This window comes from Mus musculus, chromosome 4, assembly GCF_000001635.26.
Source record: "Mus musculus strain C57BL/6J chromosome 4, GRCm38.p6 C57BL/6J".
Taxonomy (NCBI): Eukaryota; Metazoa; Chordata; class Mammalia; order Rodentia; family Muridae; genus Mus; species Mus musculus.
In genome coordinates, this window is record NC_000070.6 from 118,806,455 (window position 1) to 118,820,981 (window position 14,527).

At 42.0% G+C, this 14,527-nt stretch overlaps 1 protein-coding gene across 1 annotated transcript; it reads right to left on the reverse strand.

Moving 5' to 3' along the window:
* Positions 1 to 2,400: 2,400 nt before the first annotated feature.
* Olfr1335 (olfactory receptor 1335) lies at positions 2,401 to 3,408 on the reverse strand. The gene has a single exon (NM_207703.1). It carries the CDS (start codon positions 3,406 to 3,408, stop codon positions 2,401 to 2,403), a length of 1,008 nt encoding a protein of 335 aa, NP_997586.1.
* Between the last annotated feature and the right edge of the window lie 11,119 nt (positions 3,409 to 14,527).

The following is a 14,527-nucleotide window of genomic DNA, read 5'->3' on the forward strand; positions in this document are numbered from 1 at the left end:
TTTCTCTACACAGAGGATGAACAGGCTGAGAAAGAAATTAGGGAAACACCCTTCACAATAGTCACAAAAAATATAAAATACCTTAGTGTGACTCTAACTAAAGAAGTGAAAGAGCTGTATGACAGGAACTTCAAGTCTCTGAAGAAAGAAATTGAAGAAGATCTCAGAAGATAGAAAGATCTCCCGTGCTCATGGATTGGCAGGAATAATATAGTCAAAATGGCTATCCTGCCGAAAGCAATCTACAGATTCGATGCAATCCCCATCAAAATTCCAACTCAATTCTTCACTAAATTAGAAAGGGCTATTTGCAAATTGATCTGGAATAAAAAAAAAAAAACCCTAGGATAGCAAAAACTATTCTCAACAATAAAAGAACCTCTGGTAGAATCACCATGCCTGACCTCAAGCAATTGTGATAAACACTGCATGGTACTAGTACAGCTTGCTTGTACTAGCACACCATGCCCAACTACAGAGCAATTGTGATAAAAACTGCATGGTACTGGTACAGCGACAGACAGGTAGATCAATGGAATAGAATTGAAGACCTAGAAATGAACCCACACACCTACGGTCACTTGATCTTTGAACAAGGGAGCTAAAACTATTCAGTGGAAAAAAAGAGGGCATTTTCAACAAATGGTGCTGGCACAACTGGCGGTTGTTATGTATAAGAATGCGAATTGATCCATTCTTATCTCCTAGTACAAAGCTGAAGTCTAAGTGGATCAAAGACCTCCACATAAAACCAGAGACACTGAATTTTATAGAGGAGAAAGTGGGAGGAAAGCCTTGAAGATATGGGCACAGGGGGAAAATTCCTGAACAGAAGAGCAATGGCTTGTGCTGTAAGATCAAAAATTGAGAAATGGGATCACATAAAATTGTAAAGCTTCTGTAAGGCAAAACACACTGTCAATAAGACACTAAGGACAACAACAGATTGGGAAAGGATCATTACCAATGGTAAATCTGGTAGCAGACTAATATCCAATAAATACAAAGAACCCAAGACGCTGGACTTCAGAAATTCAAATAACCCCATTAAAAATGGGCTCCAGAGCTAACCGAAGAATTCTCAACTGAGAAATACCAAAGGGCTGAGAAGCACCTGAAAAATGTTCAACATCCTTAATCATCAGGGAAATGCCAATCAAAACAAACCTAAGATTCCACCTCACACCAGTCAGAACGGCTAAAATAAAAAACTCAGGTGACAGCAGATGCTGTCGAGGATGTGGAGAAAGAGGAACATTCCTCCATTGCTGGTGGGATTGCAAGCTTGTGCAACCACTCTGGAAATCAGTCTGGCCGTTCCTCAGAAAATTGGACATAGTACTACCAGAAGATCCAGCAATACCTTTCCTGGGCATATGCCCAGAAGATGCTCCAACTTGTAATAACGATACATGCTCTACTATGTTCATAGCTGCCTTATTTATAATAGCCAGGAGCTGGAAAGAACCCACATGTCCCTCAGCAGAGAAATGGATACAGAAAATGTGATACATTTACACAATGGAGTACTACTCAGCTATTAAAAACAATGCATTTATGAAACTCTTGGGCAAGTGGATATATCTGGAGGATATCATCCTGAATGAGGTAATCCAATCACAAAAGAAGTCACTTGATATGCACTCAGTGTTAAGTGGATATTAGCCAAGGAACTTAGAATACCCAAGATACAATTTGCAAAACACAAGAAAATCAGGAAGAAGGAAGACCAACATGTGGATACTTCATTCCTCCTTAGAATAGGGAACAAAATACCCATGGAAGGAGTTACAGAGACAAAGTTTGGAGTTAAGATGAAAGGATAGACCATCCAGAGACTGCCCCACCTGGGAATACATCCTATAATCAGTCATCAAACACAAACACTATTGCATACGCCAGCAAGATTTTGCTGAATGGACCCTGATATATCTGTTTCATGTGAGCCTATGCCAGTGCCTGGCAAATACAGAAGTAGATGCTCACAGTCATCTATTGGATGGAACACAGGGCCCCCAATGTAGGAGCTAGAGAAAGTACCCAAGGAGCTGAAGGGGTCTGCAACCCTATAGGTGGAACAACAATATGAACTAACCAGTAACCCCAGAGCTCGTGTCTCTAGCTACATATCTAGCAGAAAATGGCCTAGTTGGCCATCTTTGGGAAGAGAGACCCCTTGATCTTGCAAACTTTATATGCCCCAGTACAGGGGAATGCCAGGGCTAAGAAGTGGGAGTGGATGAGTAGGGGAGCAGGGCTGGGGGAGGTTATAGGGGACTTTCGGGATAGAATGAAACGTAAATGAAGAAAATATCTAATAAAAGATTGAAGGAAAAAAAAAAGCAAAGGCACTGACTCTTTTTAAACAAAGACCATTTTATCCAAAGTTTATCTAAGGATTCACCATTGTGGTCCACGGGTCCACCTGCCATAAAACATCACCTTGAGAAATGCCCTCTTGATGTCCTTGTTTCTCAGACTGTAGACCACAGGGTTGAGCAATGGTGTAAAAGCAGTATAAAAGAGTGAGATCTGCTTGTCTCTTTCAGAAGAGCTGCTGGAGTTGGGTCTCATGTAGATGTAAGTAGCAGGAAGATAGAAGAGTGTAACCACAGTCAGGTGGGAGGCACAGGTAGAGAAAGCCTTGCAGCGCCCCTGGGTGGACTTAATCTTGAGAATTGCCTTGGCAATATGAATGTAGGAAGCCACAATGAGGGAAATTGGAGTAACAACTACAAAAACACTCAAGACCAAGTCCACCATCTCTACAAAGTGAGTATCCATGCAAGCCAAGCTACGCACTGAAGGACCTTCACACAAGTAGTGGTTGACCCTGTTGGGCCCACAATATGGCAGACTCATGGTGAAGAAAGTATTCAATAAAGAGGAAAAGAAACCACAGATCCAAGTCCCTGCTGCCAAACGTATGCACAGGTCCCAGTTGAGGATAACAGTATAGCGCAGTGGATAGCAAATGGCCACATACCGGTCATAAGCCATGACAACAAAGAGGATGCTCTCTGTCATACCCAGGGCACCAAACACGTACATCTGCAGCCAGCAGCTAGCAAAGGAGATGGTCTGAGAGTGAGCAAGAAGATGCACCAACATCTGGGGCATGGTGGTGGTGACATAGCCCATATCCAACAGGGAGAGGGTAGAGAGGAAGAAGTACATGGGAGTGTGCAGCTGTGTGTCCAGGCATACCAGCATGATGATGAGCCCGTTGCCCAGGACTGAGCTCAGGTAGATGAGAAGGAAGACAATGAAGAGGATGCTGTTGGTTGTGGAATCACTGGAGAAGCCAAGCAGGATGAACTCAGAAACCCAACTTTGGTTTTGTCCTGACATCCTCCACATGGTAGAGACTGTAAGAGAATCCATTATTCTATGTGTTGTCTGACACATGGCAGCAGTAGAGGCAGAAAGGGGAGATATAGGCTGAGGAGATGGTTCAAACATGAAGCACTGATGCTGTTCCAGGGTACCAGACAGCTCAAAGCTATCTAGGTCCACTTCTCAGGAGCCTGATGCCCAGCTCTTACCTCCGCAGTCCAGACACACACTTGGTGCATAAGCATGCATATACGCAAAATCCATATACATAAAATGAAGCACAATAGTTTTTATTCAAAAATAAATAAAGATTGCAATGTGGCTTCTAAGCTCTGTGATCAGTTCCTGTACACTCTTCTCACGTTACTGAAGCTCCCAGTGGCGCAGTCTCTTCAGCTATCTAATGAAGCTGATTACAGTCATGACTTGGGATTATGAGGAATATCTGAAGCATCTCATGTAACTCCTGGAAACACCACACAACACATGACAGGTCACATGTTGTCTCACACACTCGATCTGTCTCTGGGAAGGCAAAGAAAGGGGATCCCTGAGTGAGTGCCCTAGTGACACTGAAATGATGTGCACTGGGTTCAACTGAGAGATTCTACCTCAATGAATAAGGTGAGAGCAATTGAGGAAGAATCCCATGTCAGACTCCAAACACACTCACACACACTTACACAGACACACACATGCACACTTTTGCATACACATATGCACACACACACAGCCAACCACACACACATACACACCAAACATATGCAAAAAAGAGCAAACTAACAGATGAAGCAAAAAGTACCTGTGTGAATTAGACACAGGCCCCCACACATACAGACATAATAGTAAGGATAGATATGTTTGCATGAAATATGCTGCAGACATTGTAGTCTTCTCAGGGAATGCTGGTGGATCCTGACATTATTCAAGCAGGAAAATTCTTTCTTCCTTTTTAACTTCCATATCCCTTTACCCACAAAAAGTCAATTCTGGACATACCGTAGATTTGAGTGGTAATTCTAAAAAAATTAAATGTTTAGAATCAAACCTGATAAATATACGTATCATTTTAGGGTATGAGAAGGTAAAATTTCTTTAAGAGAACTTTCCATGGAGGGAAAAAATAATGGTAAGCAATAAAACCAAAAACGAAGAACTCAAAATATTTGTAGAAAGACTTAAAGAAACAGAACTTCGGATGCTCCAGGAGAACAGAGAACACTATTGAAGGCATTTCACGGAGGCAGCTGTCTATTGGGCACTGATGAGGGTAAGAGGTTCTCAGCTCCATCACTCATCTGGACATTGCAGAGGACACCACAGAGCCACGCCCACCTCTGCTTCTCAAGCTCACATCCCCACGCACCTACCAGCATGGCTGCAGTAACACGTGTCTAGTATCAACAAGGGTAACTAGATCCAACAGTGGAGAAAATTAAAGTAATCCCTTTAGTGGTGTTTGGATGTGCTCCCTAAGGTTAAGCACACTCAATGCATTGTCCAACGATACCAATATTAAGTATAATTCTGAAACAATATGTAAGCACATAGCCATATACAAATGTATGATCAAGGAAAGACATGTTAAGGAGATTTCCAAACACTACTCTAAATAGTCTGAAGTAGGACTCCACTCATATGCTGATGAGAAAGACAGTGCTTAAGGCAGGCGTTGCTTTTGATGGGAGTAGAAACATGAAAGAGACTTGAAGCCATCCCCAGCCTTCACTTTCTGTGTCCTGATCCTTTCTCCTGACCAGTCACTGCTCATCACCATCACAGCTGTCCTTTTTTTCACCCAGGTCAGGAGGCCATCTTCTCCTCTGGTATTTTTGTATCTGTTTCCATGTGACTCTTACCTCTAAATTATCCTTCCTCAATGCTGTTTTTCTTTTTTTTAATTCAAATAATTTTTCAGGGGCTGGAGAGATGGTTCAGCAGTGAGGAGCACTGACTGTTCTTCCAGAGGTCCTGAATTCAATTCCCAGCAACCACATGGTGTCTCACAGCCATTTATAATGGGATCTGATACTGCCTTCTAGTATGTCTGAAGACAGTGACAGTGTATTCGTTTAAAAAAATAAGTCTAAAACATATCTTAACAACTTTTTTTTGTACAATACACTTTAACCATATTCTTCCCCTCCCCCACTTCTCCCAGATCCTCCACACTCAGCTTCGTGTTCTTTCTCCTCCCAAATTCTCTTTCAAAACAAAAGATAAAAAAGAAACAACAAAATCTAAAAAACAACCAAAACCTACAACAACAAACAATACCTACAAGAAAGAAACCAGCAAGCAAACAAAACAAAAGCAATGCCGTGGAGTCACTTTCTGGTTGGCCAGCTTCTCCTAAGGATGTGGCTTACCTTGGGGTGTGACTGATATACACAGTGAGACTCTCCTGGAGAAAAATATCCTCCTCATTCCTAGTGGGTATCAATTATAAATAAGTTCTTGTTTAGGGGCAGGATTTTGTGTCCACTTTCCTCTCTCAGGGCTGGGCATCCATCTGCCTCAACTCATTACTCATGAGACTGCTACAGGGTTATTCAAGAATTTTCAAGCTGGTCCAATGTGGCCCCAGCTGAAAGCCTTCTAACAGTTCTGAAGCCCCATCATTTGAGGCAGACATGCTGCTCATTCCTAACCTGCCTGCTCTGTGAAGACTAAGCCTCAGGATGCAGCTGTCTCCTCCACCTCCCCTGTCTCCAGGCACAAATCTCCATGTAAGGACTCTGTGTGTCCTGTACATCTTTGCCTCTCTCCCACCTTAGGCCACAGCTCTGCCAGGAAGCCTTCCCTTCTGTGCTACCACCTTCCACCCCTAACCCAAGTAGGATGAATCCTGTATTTCCTCTTCATTGGCTGGTTACAGTCTGAAGAATCCTAGACGAGTCTTTCTTCCTCTCCTATTGGCCAAGTTCCCAGACTACTAATAAAGAATTGTTTACAGTCGGGTGTGACTGATTGGATGATTTCCTAGCCTTTGCAATAATAAAAATAACTGATATTAATTTTGAATAATTTCTATATACCAACAATAGTTTCCCTAACTTTAGGCTAACATCACAACACATTGAAATAAGTGTTATTATTTGTATGTTATAAGTGGAAAGAAACCTAAGGACTGGAAAGGAGAGTTTGCTCCAGATTACAATATTGACCTGAGAGAAGTGGGGGGTTAGGTGGTCCGGCCTTAGAGTCTGGCTCTCAGTCACTGCCTTCTCTGCTCTGGCACACAGGCTCCAATTAGGACGTGAAAATTGCAGCCCTCAGTGTCCTCTAGTTGTGCTCATTTGATTCAACACAGACCAGAGCTCCTAGGACAGAGATTGTTGGCTACCTACAGACGAGCTCTCCTAGAGATTTCCCTCTTGTTTGAGTGTGGGAGGCCCTGGAGTGTATTGAAAGTAGAAGAATCCAAGGGAAGAGTATCTGAGGTGGGGTTGCTGCAGCATGGGAAGATCATTTAGTCATCGACAATACTTTATATATTGTACTTTATATTTTCCCAGCTGAGTAGCCTCAGATTTAGCTTACAGTGTTCCACCAGGGCTTCTGGGACAAATCTATTAGCACAATACTGCAAATGAAGGCATAAGGATTGAGGTCCAGACTAGATGATGGTACACATGGTAGCCCCAACCTACAAAGCCAGCATCTGGAAGACTTAGGATCAGTAGTCTAAAGAAATTCTGTACTATGTCATGAGTTTGAGGTCAGGTTATGCTGCAGCAGACTTACATTGCCTCACCCCCAAAAATGAAATAATTATGGCCATGGCTGTGGCCACAAAGAGCATCAAGCTGTGTCTCTGTCGTTTGGGGAAACATCTTCAGAGTCCCTGGCCTTCACTGCTCTCTTGTGTATAGGGGTTTTGCTTTGCTTGAGATCTTTGAGCTCAGACCTGAGCATTTTTAATTTATCAGAATGATTTGAAACAGACAAACTCTCTGTAAATATTCACTAGGATAGTAATGGGAGGAAGGAGGAGAGAAGGGTGAGAGACAGAAGAAAGAAGAAAATGGGGGAAGACACCTGGGAGTTTGAGAATTACGCATAGAGGTAAAGGATATGTATGGCTTGCCTGCTACTCACCTGCAGTCCATCTTATGTCCGAACTCCACCCACAAAACAAACACCAATGACCATCTTACCACTTGTAAATCCAGGGATGTGTCACTCAGGGGCTATTTCTTACTCTTAAAAGAACAAGGCTAAGGGTGAATTTCCCCCAAAGGAACAGAGTTGAGAAGGGCAGCATGCTAGGCAGCTCACACTCCAGAACAATGCCAAGTTGTTATGGAGTTTGAGGGACTGGGTTTCTCAAATCCTTTACAAAGACCAGGCAACCCAGGGTTCTGAAGATTGTGTCTATAAAATCCTGATGAACAAAGGCAAGCTCAGACATCTTCACTTCATCACAGTAGGACCAGCAGCTGAAGTTTTATGATCCAACATTCTCGCTTGGTTTCCCCAGGAGAGCACAGAAAGGCTCATTTCTGTTCCCAACAGGGATTCTAAGATGATTCTCAGGATGCTGCCAATGAGAGCGCTAAGGGTGGGACCCTTGGGAGGCAGAACAGAAGAAAAAAGCCCATGGGTGAGGGGTGGTGACCTGTTCACTTTTCTAGGCTAACTAGGGAATACACAGAACTCAGAGCACAGGAGATGGTACATGATCCCTTGATACACAGGTCAAGAACACAAGTTCTAATTGTGCTTCCTTTTGCTGTCCAAACTTGGAGCCCAAACTCTGATGAGACTATGTTTGATTCACACTCCTCTACCTTCCTCAACAACCTTAGGTAAAACAAACTCCTTCCTCCCTGCTGTATATGTAGCAAGTTACCCAGCCACTCTGATGCCTATGAAGAGGTCACAACAATGGTGACTGGAGAGTAGCTTTCAGAAAAAGACAATTTCTTTCTCAGACAGAGGTCCTAGTGTGGTTTCCATCACGCAAATGGAAACTCACAACCAGCTATGTTATGAGTTATAGAGGATCTGGTAGCTTCTTCTGACTTCCCCAGGGATCAGGCATGTGTATGGAGTTGGAGACAACATGCTCATACACATAAGCAGAGACAAAGAAGAAAAAGTGTCAATCATGAAACATCAACATGGAAGTCAACATGACATTCTCATGACAGTGTACAGAGGAAACTCTCCAAAGAGCTCATGTCTCTTGGATTCAAATAATAATTGGGGACCAAAAACAAAAAAATCAAACTCTGTACAAACTGTGGAGCATGCTCTCTTTAACTTGATGTTATTCTGAAGTCTTAGTTTCCTCTTCTGTAGAATTCCAGAAGTAACCTCTTCCCTTCCAGGCTTGCTAGACTAAAATGTGATGATGTGCTGCACCTGCCCTAAGTACTGGCCTATGGTCCATGACTTGAGTCTCCATCCCTGCCTCCTGTCTGAGTCTTGGATTCCCAAGTATCCAGAAGGAGAACACAGGACTATAAAGTTCTTCCTAGTTGGATTGATAAAGTTCTAGAATTCCCTTGAGCACAGGACAGTGGTGGTGAATGAAATTAATTCCAAGACTTGGGAGCCAGAGGCAGTTGAGTTTCTATAAATTCAAAGCCAGCTTGGTCTACAGAACAAGTTCCAACTCAGCCAAGGATACATAGAAAATCCATGTTTAGAAAACAAACAAAGGAAAAAAAAAAGAATTTCTGTGAGGTGTTCCATAAACACAGAGAATATTAAAAGTTTCTTCTATAAATGATAATTAAGTATTGGAATGGAGACAGAATATCAGAGAATATGTTCTGCTCTGTAACACCCCAGTGAATAGAATGATTGAAGCTACATTTTGACTTATAGCATTGAAAAAAAAAAAAAAAACTCCAAAACCTCTTCACATCCTGATGGTCAACTACATTTTCCTGGCTTAAATACTGTGTAATGATATGTGATCTCAACTGCTATTCAGTGGCATGTTGACAATCATGACATTCATTATGATCCGTGTATTTACACCTCAGTAATGTCAAGCAGCATGAATCAGAAGCATCATAGCACAGCCCTGGCCCCTGCAGTGCTGTTGCTAAGATTTGTCCCACAGCTATGACCCCAACTCTTCTCAGTGGGTTGGTGATCCCTATTATCTCTGAATAGACAGTGGAGCCCAGGCAGACTCTTCTTGCCATGGGTCAATTAGGAGACAGAAGTTCAGAGAGTAGCAGGCAGAACTAAATGAGTGTCATATGTAGGATGATACAGCCACCCTGTCTTTGTTGATTTTATTCATAAAGATTTCATTATAGCCACACATAAGAAGAGGAGAGGAGAAAGGCAGGCAGAGACACAGGGAGGGAGGGAGGGAGAGAGAGAGAGAGAGAGAGAGAGAGAGAGAGAGAGAGAGAGAGAGAGAGAGAGAGATTTCACTTAGACATGGATATCTAGCCTTCTGGTCTGGGCTGGAGCCCTGAGCAGACTCTGCACCCAGTCCCACAACACTCAGAGGAAGCTCCACTCCCAAGCTCTCTATCATACTCAGAAACATAGAATTAGAAGTGAAGAGGACATAACATCTGTCCCAAAACCACCGGGAGTATCTGGGACCTGTGGGATCCAGGGACAGAGGAACCCAGCCCAACCAATAGCACAGGTTCCTTCTAGTCTGGGTGCATGCCCTGAGCAGATCTTGGACATGAACTATGCAGTCAGGCCCATAACACCCAGAGAAATCTCAACTCCCAGGTGCTCTAGCACACCCAGGGTCCCAAGATCCAGGGATCCCAGGGGCTTGGTCACAGCAGAATCTCTGGGTCCCAGAGGCAGCTTTACTTCCAGTAACTCTGACATACCCAGGACCTCAGGATCACAGGATCCCAGAATCACAGGATCCCAGAGACAGCTAGACTCTGAGAAGTTCTGACACAACCAGGCTTACAGGAAGGACAGGCTTTAGTTAGATATATCAAAGACAGGAGCACTAGTGAGAACCAGATGGCTGGAGGCAAGCATAAGAACATAAGCAACAGAAACCAAGGTTACTTGGCATCATCAGAACCCAACTCTCCCAACATAGCAAGTCCTGGACACCCCAATACACCAGAAAAGCAAGATTTGGATATGAAATCACTTTTCACAATGATGCTAGAGGACTTTAAGAAGGATGCAAATAACTCCCTTGAAGAAATACAGGAGAACACAGGTAAACAGCTAAAAGCCCTCAAAGAAGAAACACAAAAATCTCTTAAAGAATTACAAGAAAATACAATCAAAGAGGCAAAGGAAATGAACAAAACCATCCAAGATCTAAAAATGGAAATAGAAACAATGAAGAAAATACAAAGGGAGACAGCCCTGGAGTTAGAAAACCCAGGAAAGATACCAGGAGTCATAGATGCAAGCATCACCAACAGAATACAAGAGATAGAAGTGAGAATCTCAGGTGCAGAAGATACCATAGAAAACATTGACACAAAAGTCAAAGAAATGCAAAATGCAAAAAGATCCTAACCCAAAACATCCAGGAAATCCAGGACACAACGAGAAGAACTAACCTAAGGATAATAAGTATAGAAGAGAGCAAAGATTCCCAACTTAAAGGGCCAGTAAATATCTTCAACAAAATTATAGAAGAAAACTTCCCCAACCTAAAGAAAGAGATGCCCATGAACACACAAGAAGCCTACAGAACTCCAAATACACTGGCCCAGAAAAGAAATTCCTCCAAACATATAATAATCAGAACAACAAATGCACTAAACAAAGAAAGAATGTTAAAAGCAGTAAGGGAAAAAGGTCAAGTAACATATAAAGGCAGACCTATCAGAATTACACAAGACTTCTCACAAGAGACTATGAAAGCTAGAAGATCCTGGGCAGATGTCATACAGACCCTAATGCCATAAATGCCAGCCTAGGCTACTATACCCAGCAAAACTCTCAATTACCATAGACGAAGAAACCAAGATATTCCATGACAAACCCAAATTTACAGAAATCCAGCCCTACAAAGGATAATAGATGGAAAACACCAACACAAGGAGGGAAACTACAACCTAGAAAAAGTAAGAAAGTAATCTTTCAACAAACCCAAAAGAAGATAGACACAAAGATAATTCCAACTCTAAGAACAAAAATAACAGGAAGTAACAATCACTTTTACTTAATAATCTTGTTGGATTTTTGTTTTGTTTTGTTTTGTTTTGTTTTGTTGAGACAGGGTTTCTCTGTGTAGCCCTGCTGTCCTGAAACTCACTTTGTAGACCAGGCTGGCCTCGAACTCAGAAATCCACTTGCCTCTGCCTTCCAAGTGCTGAGATTAAAGGTGTGTGCCACCACCGCCTGGTTTTACTTAATAATCTTAACATCAATGGACTCATCTCCGCAATAAAAAGACACAAAAAGATTAGATACGGAGTCAGGACCCAGCATTTTTCTGCATACAGGAAACGTACCTCAGTGACAAAGACAGACACTACCTCAGAATAAAAGGTTGGAAAACAATTTTCCAAGCAAATGGTCCCAAGAAATAAGCTGGAGCAGTCATTCTAATATTGAACAAAATCAACTCAATAGCCACAGATGTATGAAAGTTGGGGTCATAGACAGGTGCACTTAGCACTTAAAATGAGCAGAATGCATAGAAACAAACACTTATCTAAGACTAATAGGCTAATCTGGTTTTTTTGTTGTTTCATATCAAATTGAAGATTTTCTTTCTATTTATGTGAAGAATGAGATGAGGATGTTGACTGTGATTTCACTGAATCAGTAAATTGTTTCGGCAGGAAGGTCTTTTTTCACAATGTTAATTCTACCAAGCTATATGCTTGGGAGGTCTTCAAATTCTAGTATGTTTCATAATCTCTTTCTTTACACATTTGAAGTTTTCATTATGGAAGATTTTACCTCTTTTTTATGTATATCCTAAATATTTTATTTGATTTGAGAAACTGGGAAGAGGAGTGTGTCCATGAACTCTTTCTCAGGATGCTTGTTACTCATATGTATTAAGACTGGTAAAATTTGTAAGTCAACTATGTATCATAACACTTTGCTGAAATTATTGATAATTTCTACAATTTTTCTATTTAAATTTTGGGAAAATACAATCTTCCATTGAAAATAAAAAATAAAAGGCAGGGGAAAAGAAAACAAATTATTGATAGAAGGCAGAAATAATTCTATTGTGCTTTTTTTGGCTCATTTTAAAACTGAAATGATGGCTAAACAGGTTACTGAGGCATGAGTTATTTTAGTTTGTAACCTAGTTTCAGCCTGCTGGATTAATGCTCCAGTATGCAAACCAGCCTACTAATGCCCTGAATCAGTTGTTGGCTCTCAGCTCACTGGCGGCTTCTTGCCCAGTCAGCAACCTGGCAGTTATATATCCTTTCTTCACCATCTTGCCAGAGCTTGTCCTGAAACAGCTTTTGCTATTCTTCAACAGTTAAAACAGAAGCCACAGCTTGTCAGAGTGCACAGAACCAGGAAGTCCATCACTAACTTCAGGATCCATGCTGGGGAAGTCCAGTTTGTCCTCAGAGCTTTGATCCCTGTGTCCTTTTACTGGTATATATTTTAGGGAATCAATGAAATATGAGCGTACCATTCTCAACATGTTAGAGCTCACTGAGCCCCTACAGATGGGGCAGGCAGCTGTGGATGAAACTCCCATCTTGAAAAGAATCCAGCCAGGAGCTAATAGCTATTACATAGTTTGGTAGATGTCTTTCTTAACATTCATTTAAGCCATGTCCTGAATTTAAATGCTAAAAACCCTATTTGTGACCTAGGTAAGGGGAGATTTGCCATAGCAGCTAGAAAACAAGTTTCAGCATTGGATTTTTCCATGAAGAAACATGTTACTTAACTGATGTGTCCCAGGTGGCGTGGGGTGGAGGTGGGGTGGGGTGGGGTGGGGTGGGGTGGGGGGGAGGTGGGGGGGTTGTGGGAAGGAAGAGCAAGATTTGGGATGAAAAGGGAACAGTAGATACATAAGAAGTCCATAATCAAACTCAGGACACGAAGAATGGCTTTGCGTATATGCAAATTTTTATTAAACAAACAAAAAATCAGAAGCTTAAAAAAAAAAGACATGGAGATATACATCATGGCAGCAGCCACATGATAGGAATGTTACTTTAATTCCAGCACTTGGGAGGCAAAGGCAGAAGGATCTCTGAGTTACAGACCAACATGATCTACAGAGTGAGTTCTAGGACAGCCAGGGTTGCACAGAGAAATCCTGCCCCCCCCAAAACAAACAAACAAACAAACAAACAAACAAAAAAGGAATGGCACTTGATAGAGTGCAAATGGTCCAACTCTCACAGAAAGTATATTTGGGATTCTGAAAAAGATAGAGACAAGAGAAAAATTAAGAAGAAGGGACATGTTATGCCTTGCTGAGTGATAAAACTGCACATGTCATTTTTATTTCCTCAGATGAAATTGTCATGTCAAGGGCTTGCTGCTGAACACACTCACTTTTCAAGCTCTTTCTGAACTCTGGCTAATAATTCAGTTGTTCTGGCCCAAATGATTCAAACGTGATTGTCTCAGCTCCATGCTGAATTGCTCTGCTTGGTCTCAAACTAAGTCTGGCAACCTGTTCTAATCTTCGGCTCCTTCTCATTCTCTGGCTCATTCTGACTTTACCTCTAACCTGTCTCTGTAAAATTGTCCTAGGAAAACTGTCTGCCTTTATCTCTGTCTCTCTGTCTCTGTCTCTGTCTTTCTCTCTCTCTCTCTCTCTTCCTCCACCCCCACTGGTCTAGCAAGTCTCTTTCCTGTGCTGTGAGTTGGGCATATCCTATCTCTGATACATTCTGTCAAAACTTTCCCTGATTCATCATTTGTCTGCCACTCATCTAGACATCAATTTCAAACATGGTTGCATCCTTCTACAAACTAACTTTACCTTCAGTGTTAGGAATTAAAGATGTGCACTAAGGGCTTGTCTTTATTGTAGGCAAAGAGATTAAACAAGTTTCATTCCAGGTGGGTCACACAGTCCTTGACGATATTTGGATGCTAAAATTAAAATTCCTCTACAGAGTGAGAACTCAAAAAGGAAGGTGTATATGGTACAGCCTCATGGCTGCTCCTAGGGACTTCACGCCCTAGTATTTTTAATGACAGCACCAACAAGAGAGAGTCTAACATGTCTGTACCTGCTCATGCTCAGATAATGGAAAAGAACCCAGAAGACATGAGC